At 45.1% G+C, this 16,472-nt stretch overlaps 1 protein-coding gene across 1 annotated transcript; it reads right to left on the bottom strand.

Moving 5' to 3' along the window:
• Positions 1-7,065: 7,065 nt before the first annotated feature.
• On the bottom strand, positions 7,066-12,166 carry PIM3 (Pim-3 proto-oncogene, serine/threonine kinase). The gene is made up of 6 exons (XM_051641610.1): positions 11,585-12,166; positions 11,102-11,211; positions 10,924-10,974; positions 10,272-10,635; positions 8,805-8,981; positions 7,066-8,661 (listed from the first exon to the last, which is right to left on the bottom strand). Exons 1-6 carry the CDS (start codon positions 11,667-11,669, stop codon positions 8,477-8,479), a joined length of 972 nt encoding a protein of 323 aa, XP_051497570.1. The 5' UTR covers positions 11,670-12,166; the 3' UTR covers positions 7,066-8,476.
• Between the last annotated feature and the right edge of the window lie 4,306 nt (positions 12,167-16,472).

The raw sequence follows: 16,472 nt of genomic DNA, 5'->3' as shown, positions 1-16,472 counted from the left end.
TAAAACTTTTCTATAAGGTGGCACTTAGATGTAGGTAAAGGGTTGTTGTCATGTATGTCCTCACAATCAGCCAGTTCTAAAGTGCTATGAAAGCTACATAGATGAAAAATACCATTGGCACCAGAGTAATTTTTGTCATTGTGGATATTAGTTTTTAAAATATAATAATTAGTAAGAACATAACTTTATAAAGGATGTGAAAGCATGTATTATCTGTTCTGCAAGCATGACTCACGCATGTTTGCCTCATCACCTGTATCAGTAGGAGTTTGTAACAGATCATAAAAGGAATCAGATCATGCCCTTGCTTTATGACATAAGAAGTCTGTCCAGCAGAGGAAGAGGAAAAAAGAGTCATCAATTATTATCAACATTGTTATGAACACTTTCTCACAGTAACAGGAAAAGACTTCTAGTGAGTAACTGCTCTTTGTGGTATTAGCAAAAACACCATCCAGGCTTCAGGTTTTGAGACAATTTTTATGCTCTGCTTTTATTTCAAGTTACCTTGCTCTTGTTTTCTGAGAGGTGCAGCTCTGAATTCTGAAAGACAGAAGGGGCTCCCTTTCTCCTGTCTCTGCCATGTGTCAGCATTGCAGTAGAACGTTTTCTGTAAAACTTCAGGTTTCTTTATTCATTTTCTCTCTGGGACATCCCTTCTTTTGTCACAAGCCAAGAGACAATCCTGTAATCATTATACAGGAAACATCTCCCTTGAAATAATTGAATTTTTGGACCAGGAACTGCAAAATTGTGTCCTATGCCACCAAGAGCACTTTGGCTAGAACATGTCAGAGAAATTATGGTACTCAGCTATCAGAGCTGCTTGAATGGATCACCACAACAAGCACCAGTCTGGGTAACAGTGTACCTTTGAAATGCATTCAGATGTCATGCTTTACTTAGGGACTGACCAAGATTTCTGAGATCAGATGTTGTAGTTTACGTATATTGGAATACTATGTGTTATGAGTATTAGCAGAAATATCTTAGAGATGACAATGGAGCTTACGCCTTCTGAAGAGATCCAAAATGACAGAAAAACGGGGAAATCACAGGTGTTGAGATAAAACCATAAATGCAGTTTTGATCTCTCAACTCATTGTCATTACTTTTTCTCACAACAACTTTTTCTTTTCTTAGTGCATAGCTGTAAAGTGTCATTATTTATTAGCTATTCTGAAACAGTTAATGTATTCTCTCATTCGCAAATGTACCTGTGAAGCAGTTCAAAAAGTAGAGCATACTGTTGAGATGTGTAAAAATATTCTTGAATTAGGTTCTGATCTTTGTAAGGCTGGAAATGATCCAAGTTCTTCCACTTCATCAGAAGATGAGGCACTGCATACCTTTCCAGTAATTGCTCAGCACCTGATTTGAAAAAAGGCCACCTAAAAGAATTTGCATGCAGGGTTAAAACCAGCAGATTTGTCAACATTCCTTGGATATTCTTCATTGCAGAAGTTATAAAATAGAAACTAAAGAGTCCATTTGATAGTACAGGCTACAGAAAATTATGTTTGTTATTACACATATTCTTTCTTCAGCAGTAATGCCTCTCTTCTCCACAGCTCAGTCCCAAGGTGAGTATTCCCTAACTTATGCTGGGTCATTATCAGCGAGATCAGTTTATTGATTGGAATATCAGTGCACCAGCAAAAAGGATGGTGTGAGGGAGAACCGGTTTAGCTGATGCTGGCTTTGAGAAAAGGTCAGTAGTCCATAACCTCACCATCATGAGAAAGGCTGTCACTGCTTCTATTGATTAGGTCAAATCTGCATTAAAAAGTGTTTTGCCAGTAGCAAAAGAGGCACTGTCAATACATTTTATATTGGTTCAACAAGCAGAATGAATGTTGTGGACTGAAGTATCTTTTTGTTAACTTGTGAGCATTAGGCTGATAAAATCCAAAGTATTTTTAAGTCAGCTGTAATTTCTAGATGATTTATGAAAAAAAGCTTGTTTCTAAAAATGATTATTTTATCTACTTCACAGTCAGTTTACTCAGATGTTGAGCTATCCTTACAGTTATAAAGGTCCTCCTAGCCTCAACCTTATTTGCCTTCCTGTGGATTAATTTTGTTATTTTTTACCTCTGCTTGGACCCAAATCATTCTATGATTCTATGATAACAGACAAGTTGCCTCTGGAAAGCTGAGAATTGTTGTACTCTTCTGCACTGATATAAATCTGTATATTGTAAGGCTTTTTATATTACATAGGCATTTAAAACACAGAAAAAAACTCTTGCATGGAATCTGAACATGGAAGCATATCCCTCCAATTAATAGATATCTTCCCACAGGATGATCTTGAAAGAGACTGTTTGTTCCTTTTTATGACACTATTAGGTTTAGAAACTTCTGGCAAAAATGAAACCATTCAGGGGATCCCCTTTCCTATCTTTTATAATATATACTTGTTAAAATATTTGTATATTTTAACTGGAATAGACTGATACTTGATGCTTTTGTTTTCCTGACCTAAAAGAAGGAAAGAAGGAAAGGGGAGAGACAAACTTCAACCCTGAAGCCAGACCATCTATAATTACCAAAATAGCTGCTGCAAGCAAAACTTTTTTACTTCAACCAAACAGCTTTTTTTTTTTTTTTTCAGTAGAACATATATAATAAGAAAATATTCCAACTAGCTATTACACAGACAATGATTCACAAAATGACAAAACATTTTCTCAGAACTCTGCACAGTATAGAGAAAAATACCCTTCAGTTTTCAGTATAATTTGCTGTAATCTTTCATTACTTCTGATTGCAGAGTTAAAGTGACTGCTGAGTCATTAACAGGAAACATATTGATCCACAAGATGCTCTCTTGCCTATGACTTAATTGTAATTTGGAGGTTTAACACAGACTTACCTGAGAAAGCGTGCAAGTTACAAGTATGTGTCTCACTAATTCTCTTACTGGACTAGTATAAGCAGCTTTTTACATAATGGTTTGTGTAGTCAATTAGCAGAGTATTAGCTATAATATATAACATTCTTACTAAGACTATATTAATTAGAGCTTAAACACAGCTAATCTGAGACCTATATTGAATTTATATTATTATGTAAGCATAATGCTTCACTAGGCAAGTAATTTCTTTCACGGGGTTTTTAAGGAAAGGGAAATCCTAGAATTTGAGATATAAATATGCAAATTTTAACAGCTATTTGGAAACCTTGTAATGTTTCTTAAAAATTGTGTGCCAAGCCATGTTACAAATAACAGAAAGATTATAAGCCACAAAGGATACAAAAAATTGAATACCTTTTAAATTTATTGGAATGGAAAGAGTGGAATTGCTAGCTAAGAAAATCTCTGCAAGAATTTCATGTATTTATGCTATTCCTCATTTTGCCTTGAGTTAGAGTCCATGTTTGGGGTTCTCTAGTGTAATGTCTCTTCAGCAGAAATAAAGCCTGGCATGTCTGTATTCCTATATTTTTTATTGATCCACATGAATCCATCGGTTTAAATAGAATCATAAAATGCAAGGTTGGAAGGGACCTTAAGGATCATCCAGTCCAACCTTTCTAGGTACTACTATAGTTTATATGAGATGGCTCAGCACCCCGCTGTTTTGAGACAAGCATTCTTTGAAATTAATTAGGAATTCTGTCTGAATTTAAAATTATTTTGGGGTGCATGTGTTTGTGGCCCAATCATTTTGTTTAGAAGTCTGCAATTTAACCAAAGCTTAATATGTCTCTGGTATATAAGCTACCTGAAGGAACCCCTTAGGCAAAAGCGTATTATTTTTTAAAATTACAGGTAACCATGAAACTAAGCAATTTCAAATTTACAAGCAGAGCAAACTTCCATACAGTATCAGAAAAACTGTGAATAGTAATGAAATTAAAAAGCCACCATCTTGACTTCTGCCACCAACAGTAGCATCACTGCTGTTAGTAGAAAAATAATCCCACTAAGAATAAGCTGATAGGGCCACAAGGTGCTGTTATCTGGTTACACTGCTGAGAATTATTACCCATCTGTATGCCAGAAGAAAAGTGCTTCTCATTGTGACTGAAATGGAGTGGAAGAATGAGGGCTAATATGCTCATAAATGCTCATGCCAAGAGTCATGTAAGTGACTGGGGACTCACTCGGCAGGTTGCCTCTGTGACTTCAGATGCAGCATGAACAATCTTTTGAATAAATACTCCCGTCTGCCATATTTATTGAAAAGCTATTTTCATATCTGCAGTATCTTAATTTATATTTTTTTTCCTTGCCCCCTCTACTCGTTTCTTTTTTTTTCTTTTTCTTTTTTTTTCTTTTTCTTTTTTTTTCTTTTTCTTTTTCTTTTTCTTTTTCTTTTTCTTTTTCTTTTTCTTTTTCTTTTTCTTTTTCTTTTTCTTTTTCTTTTTCTTTTTCTCTTTCTTTTTCTTTTTCTGTAATTGCAGCCTTTAAAACACTGTGGGATATTTAAGTATTAGCCATGCTCTTCTGTATCTGAAAATATCACTCAGCAGTGTTTTAAAATATGCCTTCCCAATTTATGCATTATTATTTTTGGAACATATACTTTAATTTCACCAACAGAGGTCAGTAAACCACTGAAAGAGAACCGTAAGTGTTTGGTGGGAACACACCCTTGTCAATCTCTCTAACATCCTTTTGGCAGTTTTGTACAAAGGGCTCTTGTTCAGCTGCTTCAGTAAATACAAGCTCAGTTAGGTAAAAATAAGCAAGTGTATACTTATGCACACAGGAGAATGAGTTTTATTAAGGAGATTAATTACACAGAGTACTATATTGTTAAAGATCTTTCATCATAAGAATATATTTGAAATACCTGTTATCAACCCAGTAGCATACATAGATGCATAGGTATGATCATAGCTAAATCAATTTGTCAAGGTTAAAACAGGCTGTGATTTAAATGGCAGTATTTTGAATGATCTTTAGAATTCTACTTAAGCTTTATGCTGTTGAAAACCAGCCTAGCGTGGAAAAAGCATGAAGAGGAGGATCCCAGAGAAGTAGCATTTAATGATATTAAAATAACAGATAGAAGGGCAGGAAAAACCAAGAGCTGTCACTGACTTGCTCATTTTGACAGCAATGCTCAGCTAATGGAACTATATTAACACATCATTTTCCAACTTTCAACTGTAATGAAAAGCTATTTTTACAAATCATTACTTTCGGTATATGGTGTTTCAGCCACGTGGCTTCTATTAGTGTACAGGGGAGTTTTACAACTAAAGCTGCCTGTGCAGTACTGAAAGTGTACCTTTTATGTTGAACTAATCCCAGAGGGGAGTCAGCACTCGTACCCGTGTCCTTTTGACCTTTATCCTTTTAATGCATTTTGCTTCAGTAGCAAAAGGTGAAAACCTAGTTTTTATTTTGCAAAACAGATCGCTTCAACAGCATTTCTCTGTGAAGCTAAGGAAAGTAACATACGCTCCTGTGGAAACGTTGAAAGTCCCTAGTTCAGCAACCAACAATAGCTTTACAAATGTATTTTTAGAGTTGCTTTTCTGGTAGCCCTTTGAAGCTCCCTCGTACGGCCTCGCTACCACCCCTCTCAACAGCTGCGAGCATGTGAAGCCACTGGAGTGGAAGATGTTAATTATCATCAGCTACTGGAATTTCTCCAGGGACTACTTGTGGTTAGAAACGTGCTTCCCTAAAGAACAGCACTAGGGGCAGCGTTCTCCTTTAGCTTATCTGAGTCCCTCCTAAGCAAGAGATAATCAGTTAAAACTCCCAAACTGCATTCTTCTCTTAATAGTATGATTGTGTGATTTTCCTAAAAAATCCTAACTGTAAACTCTTCTATTTCTGTGAATAGAGTTCCAACAATAGGCATTTTCTCGTGTGTGTGTGTGTTTCCCAGGGAGACTAGCATATGTACATACTGGAGAAACAAGTCTAAAATTAAAGAGGTTCAAAACCAGAAAACAGGCAAATTGATGGACACGATTGTGTGTAGTTTTTTTTCCCCCAAGTTATTTGGATTTCCTTTTTGGGGCCATGAAAAAGCTATGCATCTTCCCGCCATGTCACCAGAAGACTGCACACAAAAATGGTCTTTCCCTTTCTGCTTTACCTCCTGCTATTCAGCGGCATTTCGAGTCTAAACTGGTTAGCATCAGGAGCTTGATGTGATGTCAGCAAGTGAGATACTCCCCACAGGGAACAAAAATAATAGTAGATGAGCTGGCAGAAAGATCCCCAGAAAAGGAAGTAACATAAAACCAACAGATTCTAAGCATAGTCCTTTACTGTGACTACTACAAAACACCTTTAATAACTGAACGCTTCCTTAAATGTACCACGTAGATCCCTCTGTGGTAGCTAAACCTAGTAATCGCTACCACCCCCACAAAAAGACCAAGCCAGGTCAGTCTATAGCTGCAGAGAAACTAGGATGAACTCAGTAATCTTGCACAACTGGACTCCCAATGCAACAAGACAAACATAGAGGACATTTCTCTTGCCCCTTTACTATGAATGAGAACAGCAGAGGTTCCCCAGTACTTTAAACTGACACACTGGTCTTTTTTGATAACCTGAGGGAGCTGAAGGAAAACAGGCACCCCACTCTCCCAAGAATGCTGTCCTTTTCCTGTAAGAGCACAGGACACCTTCCACCCACCCCCAGCAGGAAGTAGTAAGCAAGAGGAAGTTGAGTGTAATGGAAAGTAAACATGTCAACTCTGAAAACAGTAACCGTCAGTGAATACAAAAATCCTTGTTAGACTTCAGGACAATGGGAACAGTGGTGCTTCAGTTATTGAATGTTTACAGTTAAAAACCCCACAATTGCTGGTCAATTCCTCTCTGTGTAGGCCATTAGTGCTGTTGTATTGTAAACATTCTCCAGTTCAACATCAAATACACTTATGGAGAACTAGACACAGGCAAGGTGGGGGGGATTGCTTAATTCTTCTAAAATGGCCACTGTTTAATAGTCAGACCTGTCAACTCCACATCAGATGCTGTAGGTCTTTACAAGCTGGAGAAGGTAACAGAATTGCCCCGTGTTCCCCAGCTGGCATCAAGAGTAATGGTGGAAATAAAAGTGAGCACACGAACACAAAACGTTATATACAAAAAAAGTTTAATTGAAATACCTGTATAAAAAATATGATCTCCATACATTTCACACTGTTAAACAGAAGAAAAAAATCCAAATCCAAGCTGCATAAATGCAACCAGATCACAGAAACACAGCTATTAAAATAAATTAAGGTTTATGACTCTGCCACTCTACCTTCCAGAGCCAATGCACGGAGACTGTACAATGTCAATAATTTAAAACCCTTCCAAACAGCATTACTTTACATTTCTGGTATAGTAATACCAGACAAAAGGCATACTAACTTCAAAAAGTCATTCTATTTCCCTTAAATTAGACTTTGTACAACAATTTTCCATCTTCCAACAAAAAATTGATAAGGTCAGAAATTGTTTTTTTCTGTGTTTTGTTTTTTTTTTTTTTTTAAACAAAAGTTGACAGGAATGCAGAAAAAAAGTGCCATGGGCAAACCACTAGAATTCCCATGGGGAGAAGGAGGGGAAAGCACAGTGTTGAGTAACTCTAACCAAATAAATTAACCAAATAAATAGCCACAGCTGAAACCTGTGGGAGGTCTTCTAAACTCCAAACAATAAATAACTGTATAGTACATGGGAAAAACCAAGTTTACATAAACACATTATACAGGTATGGAAAAAAAGTAAAGTCCTTGAATATTGCATTGATTGTGCATTCAACATGCCCATACATACTTTAAGACTCGCAGGGTGACAAAAGGCCAGGGGGAGCTGAGAAAGGGGCTTCTCATGCCCAGTGGTAGAGATGATAAAAGGAAACATGAAAAAATGTTTCTGATAAAAAAGCTGATATACCTGTTCTTATTTCTGTGCAGGCTATAGGAAATATTTTGAGCAGCAGAGGTGGGTCGGATTTGGAAAGGGCTGGGGGCAGGAGTGAAATGTCTGTGTTCAAGTATTCCATCACCAGTGGATGGGACTACTTCATTCAATCACCGAACATGTTCTCCACTGCATCATAGGAGCTGCTTCCTCCAGCACAGAGTCTAAAGGGAGCAAATTCCTATAATGAACTGGATCTTCTTTGGACATACACAGCTCAAAAAAGAAAGTCCCACTGAAGCAGCTTTCAAAAAGGCACTCAAAAGCAAATAAAATCTAGTCCAGGCTCTATGAGAGCAAAAAAGTTTACCATGTATTCAAGAGGTCACTGCTTTCTTAATAAGGTCAGTCTTTGACTAAGTACTGGCCTGCAACTCCCAAACATCAGCGTTTCCAAAGGAAAACTCTCATTCCAAAGCAGAAACCAGCAAAGGGGGAAAATAAAAATCAATTCCCTCAGACAAAGATTCAACTACAGAATAATGAATGCATTTTTCTAGCCCCTCCTACGTATTGGCAGCAGCACTGTGGTCTTTCTGCTTGTAGCTCCCCTCCCAGTGTGAGGTCCTTAGTAATTCACAGACTCTCATTACTTGAACTTGTGCTAGATACATCAGTATCAAGGGTCCGTAGCCTTATGTCACAGTCCTCAGACTTCACTACTTCAGATTTGTGCATCCACTGATGGTCAAAAATTTGCTCAAGTGTTGGTCTGTCTGAAGGCCTCAGTGAAAGGCACCATTTGATCAGTTGTTGACATTCTGTAACAAACAAAAAACAGCACTTTTAGACTAGGAAAGTAAAACAACAACCTTGAACAAGAAAAACTCTCCTTGTACTTGTTGAAATATACAGGACTAATAAAAGAAAAAAAATGCCCCCACTTGACCTCTATACAACTCACCAGGTGAAATTCTTCTCCTGAAATATAATCGTCCCCTCAAGATTTCTTCATCTTGCTCAAAAGGGATGTCTCCACAAACCATATCATACAGCAAAACTCCCAGAGACCATACTGTTGCTGATCTCCCATGGTATCTGTGGTATCTGATCCACTCTGGAGGGCTGTATACTCTTGTTCCTAGAAGCAGGGAAAAAAAATATAAAAAATTAAAGTCAAGATTTAGAGCGTTTTCCTATTGTTCAGCTCCTTCTAGTACAGATAAGTAAATTTCTGAACTTGTAATTTGGGAGTTAAAAAAAAACAACCAAAACCAAAACCCTTTCTTATGGGCCAATGCCATTAGTGGTGTAATTTCAGGTCATCCACGGTATTACACCATCAACAGACTTGGCCCACCCGGTGGTGCTATTTTGTTCCAAGGAATAACACAGCCTCATCAGCTGACTGTTTACTGAGGCAGGCTCCCTTTCACTGACCACGTGGCGTCTGCAGCATCGCACCAAAAATAGACACAAAAGGACAAAGGGGGCTGGCGGGGAGGGGACGGGAGGGCGGCAAGAAGGTGAAACCCGGGTCTGCCCGCATTACACGGGGCTAATCTGCTTTATCCAATTCCGCAAAGCAGTAAACAAAATAGGGCCGCTTACGATTTTTACATTTTTAAGGCTCTGCCCCGCTTCGGGCTCCTCTGCGGCAGCTTTTATCCAACCCGCCTCCCCCCACCCCCCCCCCCCCCCCCCCCCCCCCCCCCCCCCGAGTGCCCGCGGGCTCCTTGGATACCAAACAAAACCGGGAATGTGTGATGCTGCGGGTCACGTGCGGCCGGGCTTCGGGTTTCACAACAAACAGATGTGAGTGCGGCAGCTGGGAAGGGGAGAGGCCCCCGTCTCATCAGTCACACGCAAAGGGGTGGGGGAAACAGTCCCTCCTGCCACACGCAGGATTATTTCTCGGCTTTCTCATCTCTAAAGCGCCGAGCCCGGCCCCGAAACCAGTATCGAGTCATGTCGAGGGAGCGTATTTATCCCCATTGCTTTAAAATCTGCAATGCGGGATTTCCAGGACATCGGTGGTAAGGGAGGAGGGGAGCTGCCTCTTCAAGTTAAAAAAAGCACCGCATACAAAAAACTGCATATCCACACATGGAAACATCCGACACAGGCGAAGCCTCTATGTAAACAGATCGCCCTCTAGGAAAAAAAAACCCACTTTTTCCAAGACAGGGAAACATAAACTGCTGCGTCACTGCCTGGAATCGCTGCTTTGCTACGCAACTGAACACCCCGAAGCTGCCTCGGGTCCAAAGGTTTCCATTACCGATAGACCTGATATGAACCCCTCTGCGTCAGAGGCTCCGCTCGCTACTGCCGGGCGCCAGAAAGGGGAGCAGCGGCAGCTCACAGGGAGGGCACCACCCCGGGAGGGGCGCGGGGGTCTGGCCAAACCGGGCGCGGGAAGGGCACGTACCGTCGAAATCGGTATACACCGTGTCCTTGAGGAGGGCCCCCGAGCCGAAGTCGATGAGCTTCAGCTCGCCTGTCCTGAGGTCAACCAGCAGGTTCTCGTCCTTGATGTCCCTGTGCACCACGCCGCAGCCGTAGCAGTGGCGCACAGCTTCCAGCACCTGCCGGAAGAAGCCGCGGGCCGTTTCCTCGTCCAAGGCGCCCTTCTCCGTGATGAAGTCGAAGAGATCCTTCACCAGCTCCGGCCGCTCCATGATGATCAGGAAGCCGTCGGGCCGCTCGTACCAGTCCAGCAGTTTGATGACCCCACGGAAACCGGAGCCCACCTTCTTCAGGAGGACGATCTCTAGGGGCACCATGACGCCGCTCTGCGCAGACAAGGGGGCGAGGGTCAGCGGGGGGCGGCGGCCCGGGGAGCCCCCGCGCTGAGAGAAGGGCGGGAAGGCGGGAGAAGAGGGCGGGGAGGAGGGCGCGGCCGGCGGGCCCCCTCTGCCGCTGCCGCAGTCCGAGGGGCGGGCGCGGCGCTGCGGCGGCGAACCCCCGCCAAATTCCCCCCGACGCAGAGGCCGCGCCAGCGGGGCGGGCCCCGCCGTCCACACAATAGCCCCACCGCGGCAAAGCCCCGCAGCCACCCCCGAGGTCTCCCCGGTACTTACAATTGTGCCCCACTCGGTCACCCGCTCCTTCACCACATGCTTCACGGCGACCTGCGGAGCGGAGAGCAAAGGAGGCGCCGTGAGTGGTGGGGCGGGCACAGCCTGAGCCCCGCCGCGGAGGGCCGGGCCGCGCCCGCAGCCTCCCGCCCGCCGCCCCCGCGCCCACCCCGCGCCTCACCGGCAAGCCATCGGCGATCCTGCTCCCCGCGTAGACGGTGCCGAAGCCCCCGCTGCCCAGGACGGAGCCCACCTGGTAGACTTTATCGAACGGCTCCTTCTCCACTTTCACTGGGGAAACGAGAGGGAAACGCACCGCGTTAGTGTCCGCAACCGCGCTGCGATTCGCCAAAAATAATAACAAAAATAAATTAAAAAAGTAAAACCCTCAAAAACGCTTTGCCCGGTGCACGTGCATTGTGTGCGCTGTTCTAATTCTACTCAAGATTTTATTTTTAGTAAGACACACCTCTTCAATTAAAGAGCGAAAACAAAAAAAAACCACTAAAAAAAAAAAAAAAAAAAAGGCAAAAAAAAAAAAAAAAAAGGCGCTCCCCGAAGTTTCGGGGCTGCGGGCGCCGTCCTGGACGTATCCCGGGGCCGGTCCGCGCCCCGCCCGGCGCTCGCAGGGGACATCCCAGCCCCGGCGCTGGCCCCGCCGTACCTGGCTGGAGGATCTTCACCGGCAAGTGATCCATGCTGGTAGGGCTGCAGATGTGCGCCAGCGATCCGAACTTGGAGAGCAACATCTTCCGAGAGGGGGGGGACGGCGAGTCCCCCGCAGTGGCACCGCCGGCGTCCTCCCGGCTGAGCGCTCGGCGGCGCGGCGCGGCTCCCTGCTCTCCGGAGCCGGCTGCAGGCGGCGGGCCGCCGAGACCTTCTGTGCGGCTCCTTCCTCGGCCGGGAACGGGCACCGATGGAATCCTCGGGCGTCCCCGCCGAAACAGATCCACACGGCGGTGGCAGCAAGTCCTCGGGCGAAAGGCAGTTGGGGCGGGCGTCGCAGCCGCTCTCCCTCCTCTAACCGGCGAGAGCCGCTCCGGCCGTTGGGCGCGCAGGCAGAGCCGGAGTCGTCCGCGGAGGCAGGCGAACCTGGGGGCTGCGGGGCCACGCGTGAAACCCGCCCCTGCGGGGGCCGCGGCGTCGGGGAGCGGGCTGGGCGCCGCAGCGGAGCCGTGGCGGGCGCCGGAACCGAGCCGAGCCGCGCCACCGCCGTGCCTGCCCGCGCGCTTCTGAGCCGGCGGCGCCGCCGAGCCGCCTCTTAACTCCCAATATTTTGGTGCGGGCAGAGCGCGGCGAGCGCGCCGAGGATATCCCTCCGCGGGGGAGGGGGAAACACCTCTCCCCGCCGCCCCAGTGGCCCCCTCCCATCGGCGCCGGGGCGCCGGCGGTGCGGCGGGCGGGCTGCAGCCTCCAGTCCCGCCCCATCGTGCGGGCAGGCGGGGGGAGGGCGAGGGGCTGGGAACTACTTATTTGTAGTAACCGGCGCGCAGCGTTACAGACTGTCTGAAGCACGCATCACACATTAGCGGCAAAAAAAAAAAAGGGCGGGGGGAGAACGAAGGAGATTCTCCTATTTGCGTTAGCATTTCCGTTCAGCCAATGGAGGCGCGTGTTTTCAAAGGGCTGCCGGCGCGGCCAATGAGGAGGAGCCTCATTTGCATGCGGCGGCGCGGGGCCAGGCGGCAGGGCGGGAATGCTGCCGCGCCCCGGGCCCGGCCCCGCCCCGCGGCTGAGGGAGGTGCCCCCGCTCCGCTTCGCGCCGGTCGGGACGCGGCGCCTGGGGCGCGGTGGGGAGGGGCCGCCGCTGCGGCGGAGGCAGCCCCTGTCGCAGCGTGCCGAAGCCCACTTATTCAGACAGCTGGTGGTCGCGCAGATAATGAGCGGCGTGCTCCTCCCCGCCCTCGGCGGCGAGTTCTCCTCCCCGCCGCTGGCCCCCACCTCGTTTCGGCGCAGCCCGGCGGCGTGCCAGCGAGGGGGGCGCCGGGCGCCTGCCCTGCGCGCCTGCTTCTGTCAGTCAGCTGCCCTGTGCGGAAGCCCCGCAGGGACGATGCGGCGCGCCGGCGGGCGCCGGTGCTGCGGCGGCGAGCCTCGGAGGAGCTGAGGGCTTCCCTTCCCTCCCCCACCCCGCTCAGGCGCCCGGCCGAGAAATGACACGAAGCTCCCCCGCTTCCCGGCCTGTGGCTGCGCGGGCCCGAGGCGCTGCAGCCGCCCCGCAGGGGGCGCTGCACCAACAGGAATGGCGGCGGCGGGGCGCGCTGGCGGAGCGGGCAGGCTCCCCTCCCCGGCAGGCTGCAAGGCAAATTTAAGTGTCCTTTTTCCGACAAGGATTTTACAGCGGCTGTACATGAAGCACCCTTTTCCTATGAGGCTTCCCCCTCCGGACCCGGGGAGGCCGTTAACGGCTCTCTGTTGCCATCGGGCCGCGGCACCAGCCTTGCCTGAGGGGAGACTGAAACAGCTGGGAAAGTCCAGGGGGATAGGACAGACCGAGGGCGTTCAGAGGATCTTGCTGTCTGTCCAGCAAAAGTGGTGGGCCACTGATTCAGAAATCAATTACTGCTGCTGTGCTGGATGGGTTACAATATCTTAGTATCTGTTCCAGCAGCTACTTAGACTGCTACCCAGATGTGTGTAACTGGAGCAATGGTATGAAGATGTGCAAGGCTGAAACTCAGCTCAGGAACACCCTGTTTGCAGACAACTGGCAGCATCTCCACATCTTTCACAGGTGCACTGAGAAAGTGCTTTGCTTGTAAAGGAAGTGACAATATGCTTGATATATAAAATAGTGAGTTAATGAAGTTCAAGTGCAACAGTGGTGTAACAAGATTCATGGGCAAGGTACACATAATTGTTTGCTGCATAGAGGACAGTCAGACAAAACTGCCACAGACCCTCCTGTTGAGTCACGAGATTCAGAAAGGACCATCTAGCTTTCTAGACTTTTTGGGGAGGATTTTAGGTGCAGTTGGATCCAATCCTTGTCCCAGACTTGGTCAATGGTGTATGCTAAAGGGTTATATATGTTTACAATCATCCTTTATACCACTTAGCTAAGATTTCAGAGTTTCAGCACTGATTCCCAATTTGCTGATGTGATAAGGATTCTGTCAACCTCAAGGAGTAACCTTGTGTGGTGTCCCTATTCAAGTGGAGATTCTGGCATGAAGCCTGCCATAATTTCAGGAAAGCCCAATGGACCCTGGGCTGCCCGTTATTTACAGAGTAAGATGATTGACTTATAGTCATATTTGCATACCAGCGAGATGTCTGGTTTGCTGTTCCAGGCAGCCCTTGGCTACCATGTTGCCATCTGTCCCCCAAAATCCAGCATAAGCTGCATGCAGCCATCGTGACCTCCTCTGGTGGTTGCAGCCTAAGCAGGGGAAGGGTCAGCACACCACCATAGGGTTCCCCAGCACTGCCACCCCTTTTGCACCACTGTAATCCCAGGTGCACAATATGAGTATCTCACATCCCCTCACTTGAAAATAGCAAAGTTGGAGATACCAGCACTGCACGGGGATCCCTAACATGAGGTTATTTTTGGGCAGTCACTTGAAGAGCTGGCAGTCCTTCCCACCCTGGGCACTGGGAGAGCCTTGCAGTTGGCATTGTCTGATAATAGTAGTGCTGTAACCTCAGGCAGTCATGCCCATAAACAAAGCAAGGGCTTCTAGGGAGAGGTAATATCTTTTATTAGATTAGACCAGCTGATGTAAAGGTCAAGTTTTCAGGCGCAGTTTCAACCCTCATGTCCCAGAATGTGATTTTTGAAGCTAGATCAGTTGGGCTATAAAAGTTACTACCTCGTACAGACTGTGGTATTTGCACAGAAACCAAACCAAACTGAACCATTCAGTTTATTAAGCAGCTGAGAATTCCTGAGGTTTCTGGTTTATGGATTTTTTTTTATTATTTTTTTTTTCTTAAAGCTAATGATTTGGATTTGTCAGATAAAGGGAGAAGAAAGCTAATTTGTTTTTTTCTTGGTGTTAAGGTATCCTGACTTCGGACTATCTTTAATCACATGAAATAAATTCTTAGCAAGTTTGTCCAGATAATGACATATTGTTGCTGAAATGTAAACACGTACAAACAGTAAGAAGACTTTGTGATCTCATAGTACATGTTCTAGGTTTCTTTTAAAGAATTTAACTGTATCTGCCTTTTGCTATGATCCTTGTTAGTGGCTTGTTATGAGTATTGTTTTAAATTGAGAGGAAGTATTTTTCACTTCCAAAATGAGATCTCTGGTTATTGAAATAGCAAATATTTTTAAAGACAGAAAACTGGCATTAAATATGTATATGCATATGTGCTAATTATTTAGAGAATTAACACTGCAAATAGTTATTATTTCTTGGGTTTTTACATGGCTAAGCATGAAAAATCATGCTTGTGTCGCTAGTCTGCAAACATCAAGCTGTTTTGTTGCAAATGCATTTGCAATTCCTTAAATATATCTTCGTGTTGTCAATCTATGGTAAATCAGTCATATACTTGCCTTGAACCTGTTTGAGAAAATAACACAGTTTCCTTCAAATCCTGTTCAGTTTGAGCTACATCTTTTTTAGCTGCACCAGCGTAATAGTTTGAGTCAAAAGAATATAGCACACCTTTACACATCTACAGCTGAAGTGAAATGGTAACCTATAAAATACCACAATCAATGCCTGTATTGGTATAACTACAGATCTGATTTGTATTTTCACAACAGTGTAAAAGGAAGGGTAATTTACACTTGAAGTTAAACAAAACAAGGTAGTTGCTGCAAAAAAAAAAAAAAAAAAAAAGTGATAAGGGGGTATTTGTTCTTCATTCACTTAATTTTGGCAGACAGACATTTAATTTGTATACAGCTACAAGGACTCTTAGTTTGACAGAATTACAGATGGGTCCCAGACATGGAATTTACCCTGTCTTTACACATAAGCCTTTCATGGGTTTGTGGTGCTCCTTTTGATCTGGCTTGGAACATGCAGTTCAGTGGTCCTAAACAATTATAGCTGCAGAAATATTTTATAAACTAGTTTTGGCCTCTGCAGCAGTTGCTTTGCAACTATAAATGGAAAATCATTCATGGGTAGGATGCCAGCTTCTTCTTTGATGTGCAAATAATTTTTCTGTGCAAAGGTCCCCAAGCAGGCATGAGTTTGTCAGGCGCAGAAATATGGAAAATCCATGGGAGTTTCTCTTTGCAGTACAGAGATGGTACCACCTGCAGTCTACCTTTTAATGTCTGTATGGAACCCAGTTCAGAGTTTGTTGTGGCATATCGTCAGGTACTGCACTGGTAGCATTAATATGCTCTACTGTATGCCTATAGCTGTTGTAAGTCTTCTGGATAGAACTACTAAAATGCATCTGTTTGCATAATGTTGTGGTAAGGAGCACTGCTAAGAATGCTCTAGCAGTAAAAGTGCAGTAAAGTTGACAAGAATATGAGTGTTCTCATGTCTTTCAGTGTTTCCTTGTGAGTCAAAGCTCCTAGTCATCTTAATGACCCCTCACCAGACTGTCTTCAGTCTCACTTTTGTTTGGTGAGA

This window comes from Apus apus, chromosome 1, assembly GCF_020740795.1.
Source record: "Apus apus isolate bApuApu2 chromosome 1, bApuApu2.pri.cur, whole genome shotgun sequence".
NCBI classification, from domain to species: Eukaryota; Metazoa; Chordata; class Aves; order Apodiformes; family Apodidae; genus Apus; species Apus apus.
Note: the sequence above shows the minus strand (reverse complement) of the source record. Positions and strands in the feature narration are given on the sequence as shown.

Coding starts and splice junctions, on each gene's coding strand:
- PIM3 (XM_051641610.1), bottom strand. CDS start 11,669: ATGTTGCTCTCCAAGTTCGGATCGCTGGCGCACATCTGCAGCCCTACC. Junction 10,636..10,923: donor TGACCGAGTGGGGCACAATT/GTAAGTACCGGG, acceptor TTGTCTGCGCAG/AGCGGCGTCATGGTGCCCCT. Junction 8,982..10,271: donor GGTGTATACCGATTTCGACG/GTACGTGCCCTT, acceptor CCCTGCTTCTAG/GAACAAGAGTATACAGCCCT.